At 38.3% G+C, this 20,878-nt stretch overlaps 2 protein-coding genes across 2 annotated transcripts in view; both read right to left on the bottom strand.

The window, feature by feature from the left end:
- The window catches only part of LOC128689074 (protein amalgam), a 104,067-nt gene that overhangs the window by 54,037 nt on the left and 29,152 nt on the right, over positions 1–20,878 (bottom strand). The window contains exons 2-4 of the mRNA XM_053777156.2: positions 15,802–16,199; positions 6,942–7,159; positions 2,168–2,214 (exon numbers count right to left, since the gene is read on the bottom strand). Of these exons, the coding sequence (XP_053633131.1) occupies positions 2,168–2,214; positions 6,942–7,159; positions 15,802–15,880 (344 nt within the window). The 5' untranslated portion in view covers positions 15,881–16,199. The remainder of the gene's footprint in view (positions 1–2,167; positions 2,215–6,941; positions 7,160–15,801; positions 16,200–20,878) is intronic.
- LOC128689073 (uncharacterized) overlaps positions 16,439–20,878 on the bottom strand; it is a 172,910-nt gene continuing 168,470 nt past the window's right edge. The window contains exon 9 of the mRNA XM_053777154.1: positions 16,439–18,016. Coding sequence (XP_053633129.1) covers positions 17,930–18,016 — 87 coding nt within the window. The 3' untranslated portion in view covers positions 16,439–17,929. The remainder of the gene's footprint in view (positions 18,017–20,878) is intronic.

The raw sequence follows: 20,878 nt of genomic DNA, 5'->3' as shown, positions 1-20,878 counted from the left end.
TGCAGGCACTGTACTTCCCATCTCCAGGACTCAAGTCCGGCCTGCCGGTTTCCCTGAATCCCTTCATAAATGTTACTTTGCTCACACTCCAACAGCACGTCAAGTATTAAAAACCATTTGTCTCCATTCACTCCTATCAAACACGCTCACGCATGCCTGCTGGAAGTCCAAGCCCCTCGCACACAAAACCTCCTTTACCCCCTCCCTCCAACCCTTCCTAGGCCGACCCCTACCCCGCCTTCCTTCCACTACAGACTGATACACTCTTGAAGTCATTCTGTTTCGCTCCATTCTCTCTACATGTCCGAACCACCTCAACAACCCTTCCTCAGCCCTCTGGACAACAGTTTTGGTAATCCCGCACCTCCAAAATGTTACTCACAATTATATCACATAAATGTTAAACCTAGGACCCAATCTAACTTTGTTATTTTTTTAAATACACTACCTAACAGAATACTCCATTCTACTGAATGAACAGCAATGCATGCAACCATATGACCTGTCTTTGTAATACTCATTTGTGCTTTATAGTTATCTGTTTACAATAATGTCTTATCACTGATTTCATCATTGCTTAGTTAATCTTAAGTTAATTTTAAGCCAGCCCGTAATGCTATGCATATAAGTGGCTTTGGCATGCTGCTCTTACCTGTATTTTTTTTGTACCTCTGTATGTATGCTTAAATTTCTAAATAAATAAAATAAATAAATAGGAGCATTGGTGGCTCTGATAGTTGGAGAAAAGTACGGAGCTTGGAGATCGCTGCTGTTGCTGCCACATCAGCGGCAGCAACATTGTAATATTGTAATCTTTATTAACATTGTAATATTGTAATCTTTATTAACTAATTCAATAGTGTAATAAGCCTCTACTAGACTTATCAAAACCATGTAGCATCACCTGATGGAATATACAATTCTACTGTACTTGCTGTAACTCATCTGATGACCATATGAAGTATGTATTCTTGCCTTACTAATCTTAAGTTAATCTCTAAGTTTGCCCGAAATGCTCTGCATACAAAGGGGCTTTTGGCATGTACACCTAACTATTATATTCCTCTGTACAACCATGTAATTTATCAAAATAAACATCTTTATCTTTATCTTTATACATAGCAGCATATGTGTAGATTACCTAGGATAACCCATTACAGATCTACAACCTTTTATCTGAAATTAGAAAAGTTCCGAAAACCGAAGGTTTTTCGTGGAGTGTGGAGCATCAGTCATCTCAGCGCTGGGTCACGCCACCACGTGGCAGCATTGAGAATCATTCTGAACTTCGAAAAATCCTGAAATTACAAACAATACTGGCCCCAAGGGTTTCGGATAAAGGGATGTAGACCTGTATAATCAAAACCAAGTGCTAAACCCACTAGGGTCATATAACAATAGGATAACCCAAAAATGTCAAAGTAACTTTTTTGGGGTTATCCTAGGTAATCTATACATATGCTGCTATGTATGATAATTTATGTAACTGTATTTATGTGTACCTGTACCTAAACAAACCTACATACTTACCCTTTGATGCCATCATAAACAAGAGAGATGCCAAAAATGTAAACAGACAAACACACTAGTTAATCCCTTTACAGTGAACTTCTTCCAGTCTTTCCTCCTCTTCCAAGTGCTCCTGCACTTCCAACCCTATGTTGTACTATGGGGTGCACAATAAAGTATAAATTTATAGACAAAATATGTAATCTTGGAGACTGCTTGATGCTGAGACACCGAGCTGCTGTTTCCATGACCGAAGTTCTTGTACAGCATAGAATACTGACCAGTTGGAGAGGCCTGGTTGTAAGGCCGAGCAGTCGTTAAACAGGTAGGTCATTAAGTGAGGAATGTCTGTATTCTTTGATGAGACACTGATAAAAATTGTTGTGGTTCAAATAAATAAGATTTATAGCTTTGCAACACTAAGGTTAATGCCCATAAAAAACCTAAGTTATTATCCAATATCTGATTTTGTTTTATTTGACTCCTAAAAATGCACCCTTTTAGTACAGTAAGATTAGTTTTTTTCAAAACTTTGTCTCACACAGAGGAAATTTTATTTCTGAATACATGACAGTTTAAGGTTTATAAACAAAGGATAACCACAGAGTCCTAGACTTAGGTGGAACAAAACATTTAACTACCAATAAGTTCTGCTTACCTGAACTTGTTTACAGCCAACACCACATTGCCACGAGTCCACGTTACCTGTAAAAAGTTTTTATTTACTTAGCTGGAATCTAAATAGTTCTTTACTATTGTAACATACTTAGCAGACAATTTGAAGTCTAGTTTCTGGACCCATTATAGACAACTATTTTATTATTGCATTTATGAGGGAACTCTAAGCCCACCTGAGGAGGCTTAGAATGGGAGGCAATCAAGTTAGACCAAACAATAGTGAAGATAGTCCCAATTCCTTTACTCAAGAGTCCCTCACCAGCATCAAAGCACCTCCTTTGAAGGGTGTATACAGTACCTCTGTTAACAACTACTGCATAAGGATTAGTATGGAGTGCATAACAGTGCTATTAAGGTAATCCATGTGCTTAAGAAGTTTTATACAGATATGGTAGAATATATGGTACGACACACTTGGCAGGTGTTGATAAACTTTGGTTATGTTACTTGCAGATAGTGCAACGAGAGAATCACAAAGACAAAAATTAATTACAGTGGACCCTCGGTTATTGGCCATTCCACTTATCAGCCAACTCAGTTATCGGCCGGTTTTTCGGCTTCCTGTTATCGACTGTTATTTTGCTTATTGGCCATATGGGACTCGTCAACCCATCGCCGCCAGCCGCTCGTGCGTCAGTCTGGCTGTGTCTCTGGGTGAGTGAGGAAGCTTCTGCTCATTCATCCAAACATTTCGCTATAATCCATCGTTTTTGGTGGTTATTTATTAAGTGCATCTGCAAAATAATTAACCATGGCCCCAAAGAAAGTTGAATTTAAGAATGGAATTTAAGAAAGAAATCGTAGCAAAGTACAAGAGTGGGGGTGGTAGAGGGTGGTAGTGATAGTGGTGCAGGGTGGTAGAGGGTGGTAGTGGTTGTGATGGTGGTAGAGGGTGGTTGTGATGGTGGTAGAGGGTGGTAGTAGAGGGTGGTAGTGATGGTGGTAGAGGGTGGTAGTGATGGTGGTAGAGGGTGGTAGAGGGTGGTAGTGGTTGTGATGGTGGTAGAGGATGGTAGTGGTTGTGATTGTGGTAGAGGGTGGTAGTGGTTGTGATTGTGGTAGAGGGTGGTAGTGATTGTGGTAGAGGGTGGTAGTGATGGTGGTAGAGGGTGGTAGTGGTTGTGATGGTGGTAGAGGGTGGTAGTGGTGGTGGTAGAAGGTGGTAGTAGTGGTGGTGGTAGAGGGTGGTAGTAGTGGTGGTAGAGGGTGGTAGTAGTGGTGGTAGAGGGTGGTAGTGGTTGTAATGGTGGTAGAGGGTAGTAGTGGTTGTGATGGTGGTAGAGGGTGGTAGTGGTTGTGATGGTGGCAGAGGGTGGTAGTGGTTGTGATGGTGGTAGAGGGTAGAGCTGCAAGACCTTACTACGATACTACGTGCCGCAAAATGCCCTTCTCACACTATACCACTCACTTATTTATCCATACCTCACCTATGCTATTTGTGCTTGGGGATCAACTGCAGCAACACACCTAAAGCCAATAATAACCCAACAAAAAGCTGCAGTAAGAATAATCACTAAATCCCATCCCTGGCAACACACCCCCCCACTCTTCATAGACCTAAACTTACTCCCTGTTCAGTACATCCACACTTACTACTGTGCAATCTACATCTACAGGGCCTTAAACTCTAATATCAACCTTGACCTAAAACGCTTTCTTGATAGTTGTGACAGAACCCACAGGCATAACACCAGACACAAACATCTCTACGACATTCCCCGTGTCCAACTAAACCTTTACAAAAATTCAATGCATGTCAAAGGCCCTAAAATCTGGAACACCCTACCTGAAAATTCTAAAACTGCAGACACATTCATCACCTTCAAAACTACCATTAGAAAACATCTTATCTCCCTGATACACCCTGTCAACTAACTACACGAATACCACCTGGTGGTTCACACTTACACTCACTGACTCATTTGACCATAAACAGAAATATTAATCTCAATCTTAAAATAATGAATCCTGTGATACTCCAATACTGAAACTATGTACGTGCCAAAACAAAAGCATTTACATTGCTAAACTCACAAACTAGTATTTAGTCACTTAGCCATAATACCAACTTACCTCATAATTTGTAATATTTTACAATTAAGAATAAAACTAAGTCTGCCCGAAATGCCTAGCCATGCTAGGTGTTCTAGTGGTACACTCTGTAATCACTATTTTACTACATGTAAACCACACAATAACCAAATTTCTGTAAACTCAGCATTGTAATCCTTATAGAGAAAAAAAACTTTGAATGTGGAACAGCAACAGACCACAGGTGAGGAAATTGCTTCAGAGGAGGAGGAAAAGAGAGGGGAAAATGTACCTTTTTCAGTGATTAAGGACATGTACTCACCTAGTTGAGGTTGCAGGGGTTGAGTCATAGCTCCTGGCTGTGTGCAAAGTGGAGTGAGTTGCAGGGGTACAGTGACTCTCAAGCCTCTCTCCTTCTGCCTATCTTCCATAAGCCAAGAAGAGTCTTCAATAAAGGTATTTAATACTGAGTTAATTGTTCATGTATTTATTTTATTTAGTTCTCATTGTTTTGTATATGTAAAACTATAATTAATCTTCAAAAAATGATTTTTTTGTGAATATTTTTGGGTGTCTGGAACGGATTAATTGTATTTACATTAATTCTTATGGGAAATATTATTTAAGTTTTCGGCCATTTTGGTTTTAGGCCGAGCTTCTGGAATGGATTATGGCCGATAACCGAGGCATTATACTGCATTTGTGCTTATTTTTCCACTGTGTCCATATTTTATACAATTTGTCTCCAGGTAACTGAGATGCTGAAAAGTGGTGCATGCATCATGGAGATGGCATGTGTGTTTGGTGTTAGAAAATCAAGGATTTGGACAATGAGGTGAAGATAAGGACATGTACAATAAGTAATCCTCAATGCCACACAGTGAAAAAAAAAATGAGGAATAGGTCAATACAGTTAAATATAATATAGTTAAATATAGTAAATGTGTGGACTGAAAAGCAAAGAAAGGTGATCCACTTGATAGCCTTATTATAAGGAATAAAAGCTTTTACTATAAAACAGTGTGTGAGGAGGAAGGGCAGCCTGAAAATGAGTGCATGTTTAGTTCTGGATGGTTTAACAGATTTCAAATGCACAATGGTGTGGAACAAACTCCCGAGTAGTCACTGAAGCTAGAACCTTGAGTAGCTTTAAAAATAGGCTAGACAAGTACATGAGTGGGTGTGAGTTGGCCCTGCTTAGCTTGAGCCAGTAAGTCTGCAGCAGTGCTCCTTCCTTCTGAAGTGGGTGTGAATGGGACTTGTCTAGCATGAGCCAGTAGGCCTGCTGCAGTGCTCCTCCTTTCTTATGATCTTAATGCATCATTTGCAGCCTGTCTTATTATACTCAAGTAAATTCCTTTTCAACAGTTAGCCTACTCTTACTACCTATTTTCTGAATTTCAACTACCTTATAATAAGAATGAATTACTCATGCTGTACTGACACACAATGCCTAAAATTATATGCCACAACTAGAATTATGTAATACAGTATGCAAGTTTTAGGAATAGTTTGAATAGTTTGCCCAAAAAGCTTTGCATAATAAGTGGCTTTCTTTAGAGCAAGCAATTGTATCAAACCTGGAAGACACTCTCTCTCAGATCTTGGGCACCCATAAATCGAACAGAGCTAGTAATATTGTACTAACTAAACCAAATGAACCAAGGCTCCCTAACAAGTTGAATGACTTCTTAACCATAGGATCAAATCTTGCCATTAAAATTAAAATTACCAATGCCCGAGCTAATGATTATCTAGATGGAAACTTTCCAGCATCCCTCTATCTTACACCAAAAGATTCCACTGAGGTTACCATGATTATTAACTCTCTAAAATACAAATCAGGAAATGTAACCCAAGTACCACCACTACTGTACTGTCAGTAGTTGGCACCACCATCAGCAAAACATTGTTAACCACTACTAGAACACTTTTCACCTGTCTAGACTTAAGTAGTCTATTAGTAGTAGCTTAAGTCTTCCCAAAATGCCTCGGCATGATTGTGGCTTTCTTTGCTCCAATCATATTATGATATGTAAATACACATTGTAACCTTTGCAAAGAAATATTTTATTTATTTATTTATTGAAGGAACCTCCCTTGAGGGGGAAGTTCGCATCCTGAAATTTCATTTGTATCCAGAAGCAAAAAATCGACCAAATGACGGTTCATATCCTGAAAAATTTGCATGGTGGGGTGTTCGTAAGCCGAGGTTCCACTGTAATCAATATCTGTATTTACCTCAAATATTAATTACTCCATTGTGTCCGCCTAAGGTTAATAATCAAAATCGTAATTCTTCCCTACAAAACTTATCAAAGCCATATAGCATGGCCTAATAGAATATTCAGTTCTCTTGTTTTCATTGTAACTCACCTAATGATCATATGTACTGTTATTGCCTTATTAATTTTAAATTAGTTTTAAGATTGCCCAAAATGCTTTGCACATAAAGGGGCTTTTGGTATGTACACCCAAGTATTATATTCCTTTGTACAAACATGTATTATGCTGAAATAAAATATATTATTATTATTTGTATCATAACTATCAAAGCTATAACCATCAGAGCTATAAACTCATCCATTGTAACTTCATGTACGTTTCTAAGGAGCAGATTATTTCTACACCACTCCCAACCCTTTCTTCCACCTTAATCCCTGATAACCATTAAGTAGTTGTAAGATCTAATGTTTTAGAAGAAAAAAAAGAAGTGTACTTACTGAGACATTACCAGCTTCTTCTACAGTACAATTGAGGTTGACAGATGAGCCCGTGGATACAACAAGACGAGAATATTGGCGAGACACCAGTCGAGGGCCAGCCATGACTTTCTTTGGCTTTGTCAAGTCAGCTAGAACAGCAGTGAAGTTATACTTGGTGGCCTGAAGGTTGTCTGATCCTCGTGACCCCTGGGCAGTCACCCAAGGATACTCATAGTCTGATGGCAGATAATTATGAGGGTAAACATAATTCTTATCCTAACCTTTAAAAAATGTCATAACAAAGAAAATTGCAATATTGGTTGAACTATTTACTACCAAGGAAGATGATGGTGCTAGTGAGGGGCTCTTGCTCCATGGAGGTGAACCTATCCTTCAGATCAAATTCAATTGCCTTCCCATCTCATGAGCAGTATGATCATAATAGTTTATTATTTACTGTCATTGGGTGACTGTATTATTGCTTTTTGTTCTGATCTTATTTCTGTTTACCTATTGTGTCACTGGTGACACCAGGTATCTTAGACATATATATATATAAATAAAAATATGAATCTTTATATTAAAATTTCAGTAAATACAATAATCTGAAGGCTTGTAAGATGTATATATAGTTTTCTTCTTTATTGTTTTTAAGGCCCTTAAAATAGATACCAGTTAGAAGACAATTTATAAAGCAAAAAAATAGTCTGGTTCTAACAAGGCGAGTGGTGTTAATTACAATATACAGTGGACCTTTGGTTATCGGCCAATTTGTCGGCTCCCTGTGATCAGCTGTTTCGAATGTGTCCGTCCGCCGGCTGAAGCCGGTTGCATGTCAGTTTGGCTGTGTGTCTCGGTGCACGAGGAAGCTTCTGCTCATACATCCAAACATTTCACTTGTTTTCCATTGTTTTTTGTGGGCTTTTTGCAGTGCAACTGTGAAATAAGTAACCATGGCTCCAAAGAAAGTTCCTAGTACAATTCCTGCGGTAAAGAAAGTGAGAAACACCATGGAATTTAAGCGTGAAGTGACTGATAAATATGAGAGTGGTATGCAGGTGCTGCAACTTGCCAAGATGTATGGGAAAAACAAATCAACAATTACATCCACCCTGCCAAAGAAAGAACAAATCAATGATGCTAATGTTGCGAAAGGAGTAACTTTTCTAGCAAAACAAAGGTCACCAACAATGGAACAGATTGAAAATTTGTTGTTATTGTAGATTAACCCTTTCAGGGTTGACAGGCCCTCTCAGAGACTTGTTCTCAGGGTTGGCCAAATTTAAAAAAAAAAATAATTATTTTTTCTTATGAAAAGATAGAGAATCTTTTCCCGATCATAATGACACCAAAAGTATGAAATTTGATGGAAAATTTATGGAATTATGCTCTCGCGAAGTTAGCTGTCTCGACGATGTTTATGCATCGGCGATTTTGCCCACTTTGAGCCCTATTTTCAGCCAATTCCAGTGTACTTGTCGACAAAAATCATAACTATTTCGCTAGAACTCCATTTTTTCTATCGAATGAGTACAAGAAACCACCCATTTACCGATTTCAACTATCCAATACAGTGGTCAGAATTTAGCAATTTTGCCAATTTTACACAAATTTCAAATTTTTTAGACATCCCTACAATCCCCGTTGGGGAGGGGGACACTGCTTACTCACGATGCATTACTCCAACAGGGTATAGATCAAACCTGTGAGTGGGACAGTCAACGACTCGTCCAAATTAGCCCTTGCAGCTACCATCAGTGGTACTCTGCGAGTCAAGTGCAACGCAATCCTCTCTCTCAAGGAAGCTTTTGTGGTCATTTGCACAGATGATCTCGAGGCCGACAAACTAACCACCAAAGAAGCTATCTCCACTCTCGACCAACGTGGATTCCAAGTCCTAACATCCTCAGCCCTGAAAGCCAAGAGAACTGTGTTTCTCAAGAAGCTCGACAAACTCATCACAACCCAAGAGATCTCTGAAACCAAATCATCAATTGAAGACCAGAACACCTGGGCCAAGATAGAACACATCACTAGAATTCCCAATGCTTCCTCCATGCTGAAGATCACCTTCAGCGACGTCAGCATGGCAACCCGAGCTCTCAATGAGGGCCTGGCCATCTTCTACTTCCACATCCATCCAACATTTATCGAAGCAGAGAAATTTACATACATCCCTCAATGTTACAACTGCTATTCTTACCAGCATACCATGAAGAACTGCCCCTCCATAGACAAGAAAATCTGTGCTACCTGTGGCACTGAAGGCCACAATTTCAAGTCATGCACCTCCACCACTCCACCCAAATGCCTCAACTGCAACAACGACCACCACACCTTAGTGGCCAAATGCCCCACCAGACGGGAACTACTGAAAAAACAGCTTGAACAACAGCAGACACCAACTACCCAAGCAACCTCATATGCTGCCATTACCAGGAATCTACCCGACTCCACTCCAGTTCTCCAGCCCTCCACGACTACATCTCCACCATTGCCCGAGGGTGACTCCCCCAAAATCCTATACTGCATCATGTATGCCGTCCACAATACTGCGGTACCAGGCTCCTTCAACACCACGATCAACGAACTCTTCCAACTCAACAACATGCCCAACTTTATATTCCCTGCATCACCACCGTCAATCGACATTGTGAAGTCCACTAATAACATTATCAACATCACCTCTGCTCCTCCACCATCACTGACCGCTCAAGAGTTCGACCAATCAGAGACCACTGAACCACAGCAGAATCCCACCAATGAGAGCCCACCTCCAGCCTCTCCCACAACCACCATGACCAGCCAAGCTGCTTTCCTATTCTCCGGCTTACTCTTAATTCTTTCAATAATAACTCTACCATACACTTTACCAGGTATACTCAACAGACTTATCCCCCTATAATTTTTGCACTCTCTTTTGTCCCCTTTGCCTTTATACAAAGGAACTATGCATGCTCTCTGCCAATCCCTAGGTACCTTACCCTCTTCCATACATTTATTAAATAATTGCACCAACCACTCCAAAACTATATCCCCACCTGCTTTTAACATTTCTCTCTTTATCCCATCAATCCTGGCTGCCTTACCCCCTTTCATTTTACCTACTGCCTCACAAACTTCCCCCACACTCACAACTGGCTCTTCCTCACTCCTACAAGATGTTATACCTCCTTGCCCTATACATGAAATCACAGCTTCCCTATCTTCATCAACATTTAACAATTCCTCAAAATATTCCTTCCATCTTCCCAATACCTCTAACTCTCCATTTAATAACTCTCCTCTCCTATTTTTAACTGACAAATCCATTTGTTCTCTAGGCTTCCTTAACTTGTTTATCTCACTCCAAAAATTTTTCTTATTTTCAACAAAATTTGTTGATAACATCTCACCCACTCTCTCATTTGCTCTCTTTTTACATTGCTTCACCACTCTGTTAGCCTCTCTCTTTTTCTCCATATACTCTTCCCTCCTTGCATCACTTCTACTTTGTAATAACTTCTCATATGCTAACTTTTTCTCCCTTACTACTCTCTTTACATCATCATTCCACCAATCACTCCTCTTCCCTCCCGCACCCACTTTCCTGTAACCACAAACTTCTGCTGAACACTCTAACATTACATTTTTAAACCTACCCCATACCTCTTCGACCCCATTGCCTATGCTCTCATTAGCCCATCTATCCTCCAATAGCTGTTTATATCTTACCCTGCCTGCCTCCTCTTTTAGTTTATAAACCTTCACCTCTCTCTTCCCTGATGCTTCTATTCTCCTTGTATCCCATCTACCTTTTACTCTCAGTGTAGCTACAACTAAAAAGTGATCTGATATATCTGTGGCCCCTCTATAAACATGTACATCCTGAAGTCTACTCAACAGTCTTTCATCTACCAATACATAATACGACAAACTACTGTCATTTCGCCATACATCATGTCATGTATACTTATTTATCCTCTTTTTCTTAAAATATGTATTACCTATAACTAAACCCCTTTCTATACAAAGTTCAATCAAAGGGCTCCCATTATCATTTACACCTGGCACCCCAAACTTGCCTACCACACCCTCTCTAAAAGTTTCTCCTACTTTAGCATTCAGATCCCCTACCACAATTACTCTCTCACTTGGTTCAAAGGTTCCTATACATTCACTTAACATCTCCCAAAATCTCTCTCTCTCCTCTACATTCCTCTCTTCTCCAGGTGCATACACGCTTATTATGACCCACTTTTTGCATCCAACCTTTACTTTAATCCGCATAATCCTTGAATTTACACATTCATATTCTCTTTTCTCCTTCCATAACTGATCCTTCAACATTACTGCTACCCCTTCCTTAGCTCTAACTCTCTCAGATATTCCAGATTTAATTCCATTTATTTCCCCCCACTGAAACTCCCCTACCCCCTTCAGCTTTGTTTCGCTTAGGGCCAGGACATCCAATTTCTTTTCATTCATAACATCAGCAATCATCTGTTTCTTGTCATCCGCACTACATCCACGCACATTCAAGCATCCCAGTTTTATAAAGTTTTTCTTCTTCTCTCTTTTAGTAAATGTCTACAGGAGAAGGGGTTACTAGCCCATCGCTCCCGGCATTTTAGTCGTCTCATATGACACGCATGGCTTACGGAGGAAAGATTCTTTTCCACTTCCCCATGGACAATAGAAGAAATAATATCATAGATGGATTAATGAAAATATGTATATTAACGTAATATAGACATTTAATGAGACTCAATGATTATTATCATTACTAATATGACGTCTCGAGACATAAGACACTCTTACTGATTTTAATGAGTACCTGCACACCAGCACAGTATGTAAGTTTATTTAGGTACAGTTATACGTAAGTATAATTATCAGAGTATATATAAAATATGAAATAACTTTTAAAGACACTTGAAATTCTGTTGTTTCCAGACTTAATGGAAAGACTTAGTGCTTGGATCTCACAGAGAATGTAAACAAACTGGGTGGGGCGCGGTGACCGCATTAAAAAGTCAGGTGGGGAGAATCGTATAGCGAGTTTTTGTCATACTAATTTGAAATGACCGTATTAGTGGAACACCATAAAGCGAAACGCCGTAAAGCGGGGCCCTACTGTACATAGCTTACAAAACTTGTTTTTAAGTTTATCGTGAACAAAATAATGATGAAAATATTATACCATATACAGTGGACCCCCGCATAGCGAACGCCTTGCATAGCGAACATTCCGCATAGCGAACGCTTTGATCGCTAAAATTTTGCCCCGCATAGTAGACAAAAACCCGCTCAGCGAACTTCGTCCGAGACGCGTCCAATGTGCGGCCTCAGCCAGCCTCACATGTGCCGCCTGTCCCATTGTTTACCAGCTAGCCTCCGCGGTAACATTCAAGCATACACTCGGAATATTTCGTATTATTACAGTGTTTTCGGTTCTGTTTGTTGAAAATAAGTGACCATGGGCCCCAAGAAAGCTTCTAGTGCCAACCCTGTGGTAAAAAGGGTGAGAATTAGTATGGAAATTAAGAAAGATTTTGAAGGGTTTGGGGCTAACCCTGAGAAGCCTATGCCAGTTGTGGAATCCATTGTGCCTACTTCAAAAATTAAGGAAATGTGTGCACAGTGGGTTGAACTGCAAACCTTTATGGATGAAAATCACCCTGACACAGCTGTTGCAAGGCGTGCTGGTGACTATTTCAATGACAATGTTATGGCCCATTTTAGACAAATTGTAAAGGAACGGGAGGTACAGAGCTCTATGGACAGAAAGAAGTCCAGTGACTCTGAAGCTGGTCCTAGTGGCATTAAAAGAAGAAGGGAAGTAACCCCGGAAAAGGACTTGCCTCCTCAAGTGTTAATGGAAGGGGATTCCTCTTCTAAACACTAACACTCTCTCTCCCCTCCTCCCATCCCATCAATCATCACCAGATCTTAAATAAAAGTAAGTGTCATGTAATTGTGCATGCCTTTTTCAGTTTGTGTGTACTAAAATTAACATTTTTTTGTGGTAAAAAAATTTTTTTTTCATACTTTTGGGGGTCTTGCACGGATTAATTTTATTTCCATTATTTCTTATGGGGAAAATTAATTCGCATAGCGAACATTTCGCATAACGACCAGCCCTCTTGCACGGATTAAGTTCGCTATGCGGGGGTCCACTGTAGTACCATATGGTACAATGGTATGATAGGGTGCAATGGTACCATATGGTACAATGGTACCATATGTTACAATGGTACCATATGGTACATTGTACAATTTGGTACAATGATTCATTATGGTACTGTTGTATTCAATACAATAACTGCACTAATATTTTCATCATTACATTTACAATAATTGTTTACAACAAAAAATGCAAAATTGTTGTATATTAGTAATGTTGTATCATATATTTTTACATATATACAGCCACTGGACATGTTGCTTGAGGTGGATGACGAAGCACTGTCTTGGAAACTGCAGAGTCAGGGAGCTTGTGTCCCAACTCACTCAGTCCTGGCTGGTGCCTCGTGGCACCAACACCTCCTACTGGCCATATGGTGCAAGGTATCATATGGTACATTGTACCATATGGTACAGGGTACCATATGGTACAGGGTACCATATGGTACAGAATACCATATGGTACAGGGTACCATATGGTACAGAATACCATATGGTACAGGGTACCATATGGTACAGGGTACCATATGGTACAGGGTACCATATGGTACAGGGTACCATATTGTACAGGATACCATATGGTACAGGATACCATATGGTACATGGTACCATATGGTACACGGTACCATATGGTACAGGGCACCACATGGTACAGATACAGGGATCCCTATGGAAAAAGTCACCCTGACTTTTTTTGGTTATCCTAGGATTTTATACATATGCTGCTATGTATGATAATCTATGTAACAGTATTGTGTACACCTGAATAAGCTTACTCAAGCACAGGTGGAGGCGTAAGTAAGTTTATTTAGTTATACAAAGTTACATAGATTATCATAAATAGCAGCATATGTTTAGAGACCTAGGATAACCGCAAAAACCAGACAGACATATTCCCATTAGGGTCCCTGTACCCTGTACCATATGGTACAATGTACTATATGGTATAATGTACCATATGGTACAATGTACCATATTGTACATTGTACCATATTGTACATTGTACCATATTGTACATTGTACCATATGGTTCAGAACCATAGAATTTCTCTTCAGATCCACTTCCATCAGTCTTAGAACTATAAGCTGGGAAGAGGAGAATCAGAATTCGCCCGGGGAGTGAGAGCTTCCTTGCCGCCAGGCATGGTGAACAAAGCCACTATGGCGGCGTTCCCACAATGCCATGCGGGCGTCCAGATTTTTTCTATAGTGTGCACACTGACCACCCAAACTCATTCTCTTAGATGTAGGCCTACTAGCCTTCTCGAGCTAAATTTGAGGCTGCTAGAATTTGTGTAGTTCTACGGTTTGGACCCACAACTCAAAACCGTAGAACTATGGCATGGACCCTGAAAGGGTTAATATAATACAAATTTGTAGATGAAACAAGCTAGTGTTTGTAATGATCATACAAGTAAAATAAGGATAGGAGAGAACATTCAAAATAACTCTGGTCTCAAGTGATACAGACACTATTAATATGAAAGGTTAATGACTCGTGCAGCACAGTATCTCATGCAACTGTAGTACCGAGTCCATCGGTAGACCAGCAGACACTGCTGACATGGCCAGTCATAGCTAGGAACATCAAACACTAAATAGTATACAGTGGAACCTTGGCTTTCATGATTAATTCATTCCAGAAAGTCTGATGAAAACCGAACTGTATGAAAACTGAAGCAATATTTCCCATAAGAAATAATGTACAGTAAATCCAATTAATCCATTCCAGACACCCAAAAAATTAATAAAAAATACATTTAATAGAGAATAACTATATGTAGTTTTACATACAGAAAACAATGAGAAATAAATATATATGACTAATGAAATGGATAAATGAACATTTAACATCACTCTTGTTGGTGTATGGAAGATGGTGAGGAGTGAGGGAGGAGGAGAGGTTATTGTTTGGAAGGGGAATCCCCCTTCATAAGGATTTCAAGTATCAAGGCCCTATCTAGGGTTACTTCCCTTCTTTGTCTTTTACTGGCACTAGGACCAGCTTGAGAGTCACTGGACCCCTGTCACACAAAAAATCTATCCAGAGAGGTCTGCTTCTGGAATCTCTAAGATTTGCCTAAAATGGGACAAGGCATGTCACTGAACATGTTGCAGACACGGCTTGCAACACTTTCACACTCTGCTACATCTTCTTTCTTGAATTCAATCGTGTTTCTCGCCTTCTTTATCAAATGCCTGGCACTTGGAACCTTCTTTGGCCCCATGGTGGCTTATTTAGAAGTCGCACTCAATAAGCAAGCACAAAAAACAATGGATTATTACAAAATGTTTCAGATGAACATGCAGGGTAATGCTCACTCAATGATAAAAAAAAGCCAGACTGAGTCAGAACGTGTGGGATGCTTTGTGTGGGCACAGGCAGGCAGACGGATTTGGTACGGCGAACCATTGTGAACTCAACGAAAACCAAGCGGATGTATGAAAACTGGGACAAAATTTAAACGAAAAAAGTCATCAAAAACTGAATCCTACAAAAACCAAGGCATACGAAAACCGAGGTTCCACTGTATTTAAAATACATTGTGCCAACCCTAACAACTGCAACACTTCTCAGATTAGTACAGTGAAAGAAACAATGAGGGAAAGCTTCATGATTAATTAAAGACAAAGGAGCAAAATGGGCAAAAGTGGAAAGTTAAGCATATGTACAGAGGTAATGAAGTCAAGAGTAATATAGGTAAGAGCTCACCTGCAAAGCTGCGTGTACAACATATGAATGCCATCACCAGAAGGATTCTAGGTATCCTTTTCAGAGTTCCAGACATCATTTCTTGTTAGGTAGTTTGCAGATAAAAGATGCTAATCAGCAAACTAAAACCCTCAGGTGGCACACACTTTTTTTTATTTTACTCTTAAGAAACCTCACATTATGGTTGGTTCAGTTCTCTTGATCATTAATCAATTATCATTCATGCTCTTGTTATTTTGAAATAAAATGTCACTAGGCAGTACATTTTATATCTAGGCCAATGTAATTTTGGTGTTTCAGTGAGAGCACCTCTTCCTGTGCCTCAGTGTGAAACTGGCTGGCTGGCAGCACTTAGTAAGCTTCATGTCTTAACAGCCAGTCTCATTTTTGTCAGGATTCTTTATAATTACAAGAAACTATGGTAACATTTTATGAGAGTCCAGGTATTTACAGTTCTATATAGAACAATGTACAAAATAAATAATTGTATGGAAAGAAAGTTATAATTTGCTCATATTTTAAATTGGGAAATGTATAAGGCTTCAGCCATCAAACAAATACCTATGTTCACCACATACTAAGTAGAATTACTATGTCATTTCAGGGATATATTGTACAGTCAGGAATGAAATTCCAGTTATATGGCAATTATTTATTTTTACCACCACCACATTCATGGAAGAGTTAAATTTTGGTAGAAGTCCACCTATTTTTTTTTTTAATTGCTTTAGTGGAAGTAAATAACTGCCCTCCCCCTCCCCTTTTTTTTTAAATTAATTAAACAGGGGGCTACACTATCCAAACCCAATATTGAATCACCCTTTGATTTTATTTACATGTTCCTTATTAAGTAGTGTATAAAAATAATGAGAATTAACAACAGATTGAGATTACTACCTTTCATTAAACCCAAGTTTTTAAACATACAAATTATGATATCCAGGTATAAAATGTATGTACAGAATGAATTTTTTAAATAAAGCTTAAAATAATATATATTTCTGAGTAAACATTTTAGCTAATTTCTTAAGCCAAAAAATTTATTTACACATTACATTGGGGCATGTTTTTTCTAATGGTAGTGCAACTGAGTAATATCAGTAGCATAAATATACTGCAGATGACATTAATCTTTATATCAATTTAGTTCATTATCTGCAATCTTAGATCTTGAACTAAAATAATATGAACCTCTTTTTTTTCCATTAATCCTAGCTTTAACTGTGATGTTTGGGTATAATTTACTATACATGTAAGAGGTGAAGAAGTACATTGTCGTAGTACTACATGCAGGCATTATAAAACAACATGTAGGGGTTATAGAAACGTGTAAGGTTGTAGTACAGCAATACAAACAGGGGGTTACAGTACTGCACATAACAGTTACAATTTGTTTCACTCTTGTGTGCAGTATAATTTTATCCTGGGATTATGGGGTGCTGATGCTAAGCTGGTGTCTGAGAAATAGTGAAAAGATGCTAACTTATTGTGTTCCATGCATACAGTGATCATCAGATGTTAAGCTGTTGTGTTCAAGATATATACTGTAAAGAGTGCTATATGTTAGTAATTACAATTTTGTGAAAAGCAGCTCCAAAGACAATGTTCAGATACTACCAATTGCCTTTGCTATAAAGTTAAAAATATAGTATATTATCTAAACATCAAAAGCAAACTACAACTACAAGTATTTGTTCATAAGTAAAGCAAGTTTATTTTAGGTTCAAGAAGAAACATATCACCTATAATAACTTGTAACCATAATAAATGTACTTACAAAGACAATGTAGATAAAATCAAGATTTTTGGTATATGTTAAATATGCTACTACTTATGCAAGATACATTAACAATATAAAATGATTTATATTACAGATCACTACATTGTTTAACTACTAGCATTATCTTATTTGATTAATGCATAATAAAAAATTCAGATTCTATTAACATTCAGATCTATATTCATCACTTCCTAACTGGTCTTCTTATTCTACTAACAATTTACAATTACTATGGCATTATTGTTGTAGTTATCTATGTTTTTCTTTAGATATGCACTTTATTTTGACATGGTATGTCTTGTGAAAACAGTGTTAAACTGTTTTGTTAAAACCCCTTCTGTTACCTAATTATGTATAAGTGATAGAACCTTCTCCCTTGCTTTTACTGAGCTGCTTCAGAGCTGCTAACAGTTCTGTGTGAACTGGGGAGTCTTCCTGTAAAAAATAAAACAGATTGCAAATTATTCAAGACTATGGTATCATAACTTCTTTCCTTTAAAAACTGGTAAAATTCAGACATATCTTGTTGCATAATGGGCTTATACACACCCTGTAGTGATCCCTTAATGAAAGACTTGGCAACATTTACACTCAAAAGCTTAACATAATGGCAATTTAACAGTTACACAGATTTAAGATGATCATGTGTTCATCTTGTGTAAACAAAAATACTGTAGTACCAAATAAGCAAATGTAAGTTTGAAAAAAAAAAAAAAGTTTAAAGCATAAACCTATTTATGCACAATAGATTGAACACATCACACAGTGAATATTAAGATTAGCTGGTGAAATTCTAGACCTGGGCCTGGGGATCAACAGCAGCAACCCACCTAAAGGCAATAATCACCCAACAAAAAGTCGCAGTAAGAATTATCACGCAACCCAATGCTAGGCAACCCCCCTTCCCCACTCTTCAAAGACCTAAACTTACTCACTGTACACAATATTCACACCTACTACTGTGCAACCTACATTTACAGAGCCATAAATTCTAATATTAACCCTGACCTAAAACATTTTCTTGATAGTTGCAACAGGACCCACAGACACAATACCAGACACAAAAATCTCTACGACATTCCCAGTGTCTGGCTAAATCTCTACAAAAATTTCAATGTACATAAAAGGGCTTAAAATCTGGAACTCCCTGCCTGAAAACTCTAGAACTGCAGACTCAACCACCATTTTCAAAACTACTGCTAAAAAACATCTTATCTCCCTAACACACCCCATCAACAGCTAACTATATGAAAACCACTTATTCTCTTTTTCATATCATGCACACATCCAAAACAAAATAGATTACTCTCGATATCTGTGATTCCCCCTAATTTACACTCGCCCAAATGACTGTAAACAAAATTCCTAATGTAGCTACTGCCTAATAAATCTTAAGTTAGCCCTAAGTTTGCCTAAGAAACTCTCCCAATATAGGATCTTTAATAGAAACAGTATCATGCCAAGACTTAACCATTCCCATTGCTAAGTTTACTAATTGTAACATAGTTATATGTCTTGTACTACCTCATTATTATAAATCTAATTAATCACTTCAGCTACCTAGTATGGAACAAGGTATATTAAAATGTACTGCTCCATAACTTATGTCAATATACATAGCGTAAGAATTAGGATTAGTCTGCCCAAAATGCCTAGGCATGCTAGAGGCCTTCCTTGTAATTAATATTTTATAATATGTAAACCACACATTGTAAGCTTTACAAGGAAATAAACATTTTCATTTTCATTTACTGACAGAAAGAAAGAAATGTGCTCAGTTTCTAATACAGGAGGGCTGTGTTTTATGGTGATTTGTTAATATGGACATCTCAAATTATCCCCCAAAATTTGTTTATATTGCTCCTGATTTCCTATTACAGCATCCGCACACCACCTGTCCACTCTCAGTTTGTTTACCAACCTCGAGATCAAGATCCTAAACCTCGAAAAGAAGATTACATCAGGAAGTACTGATACAGAAAATTCTCTGCAAATAGCTATCGCCAGTCACACCGAGCAAATAACATCTCTGAATACAAAGTTGGAAGAAGCAATCAAGGACTGGAAAAACAACATGAATGCACGTTTCAATGAATACCTTGATTTCCAAGATGATAAAACTAACAAGAAAAGTTATCTGATGCAGTTATAATAAATAGCTCCCACCTACCAGTGAAATAACCCAAGCTAACTGCAAAGATACTGCTATTAAGATAAAAAAAAAGACCACCTAAATGTTAATATGCAAAACAGTGAAGTTAAAGAAACATGCTTACTAGGAAAGCAAGGTAGTAAACAGTGTCATGATCAGACTTCATTCATATGATACGAAAAAGGATCTAATTCAATCGACAATTAACCCCTAAACAGTCCAAACGTATATATATGTTCACATCGCTAGTGCCCCAAACGTATATACAGTAGACGTTTTATTTTTCCTGCCTCCAAATTTGGCAAGATTGTCCTGAGATGCCTGGTGAGCACAGAATGGGTCTTAACCCTTTCAGGGTCCAGAGGCCAAATTTCAAAGTATGCACCAGGGTTCAAGAATTTTAAAAAAATAATTGTTATTTTTTCTTATAAAATGATAGAGAATCTTTTTCTGAAGGTAATAAAACAAAAAGTACAAAATTTGATGGAAAATTTATAAAATTATGCTCTCGCAAATTTTGACGTGTCAGCAATATTTATGCATCAGTGATTTTGCCGACTTTGACTCCCATTTTAGGCCAATTACATTACAGTGGACCCCCGACATTCGATATTAATCCGTTCCTGAGAGCTCATCGAATGTCGAAAATATCGAAAGTCGAATTAATTTTCCCCACAAGAAATAATGGAAATCAAATTAATCCGTGCAAGACACCCAAAAGTAAGAAAAAAAAAATTACCACATGAAATATTAAGTTTAATGCAATAGAATAATTACAATAACAACAATAACAATAGAATAATTGACACTTACCTTTAATGAAGATCTGGTGATGATTGATGGTATGGGAGGAGGGGAGTGTGTGGATGGTGTTAGTGTTTAGAAGGGGAATCCCCTTCCATTAGGACTTGAGGTATCAAGTCTTTTTCCAGGGTTACTTCCCTTCTTCTTTTAACCCTTTGAGGGTCGACAGGCCCTCTCCGAGACTTGTTCTCAGGGTCGGCCAAATTTAAAAAAAAAAAAAAAATTTCTTATGAAAAGATAGAGAACCTTTTCCCGATCATAATGACACCAAAAATATGAAATTTGATGGAAAACTTACGGAATTATGCTCTCGCAAAGTTAGCGGTCTCGGCGATGTTTAC

Source organism: Cherax quadricarinatus, chromosome 21, assembly GCF_038502225.1.
Source record: "Cherax quadricarinatus isolate ZL_2023a chromosome 21, ASM3850222v1, whole genome shotgun sequence".
NCBI lineage: Eukaryota > Metazoa > Arthropoda > Malacostraca > Decapoda > Parastacidae > Cherax > Cherax quadricarinatus.
The sequence above is the reverse complement of the archived record's forward strand: the minus strand, read 5'-3'. Positions and strand labels throughout refer to the sequence as shown.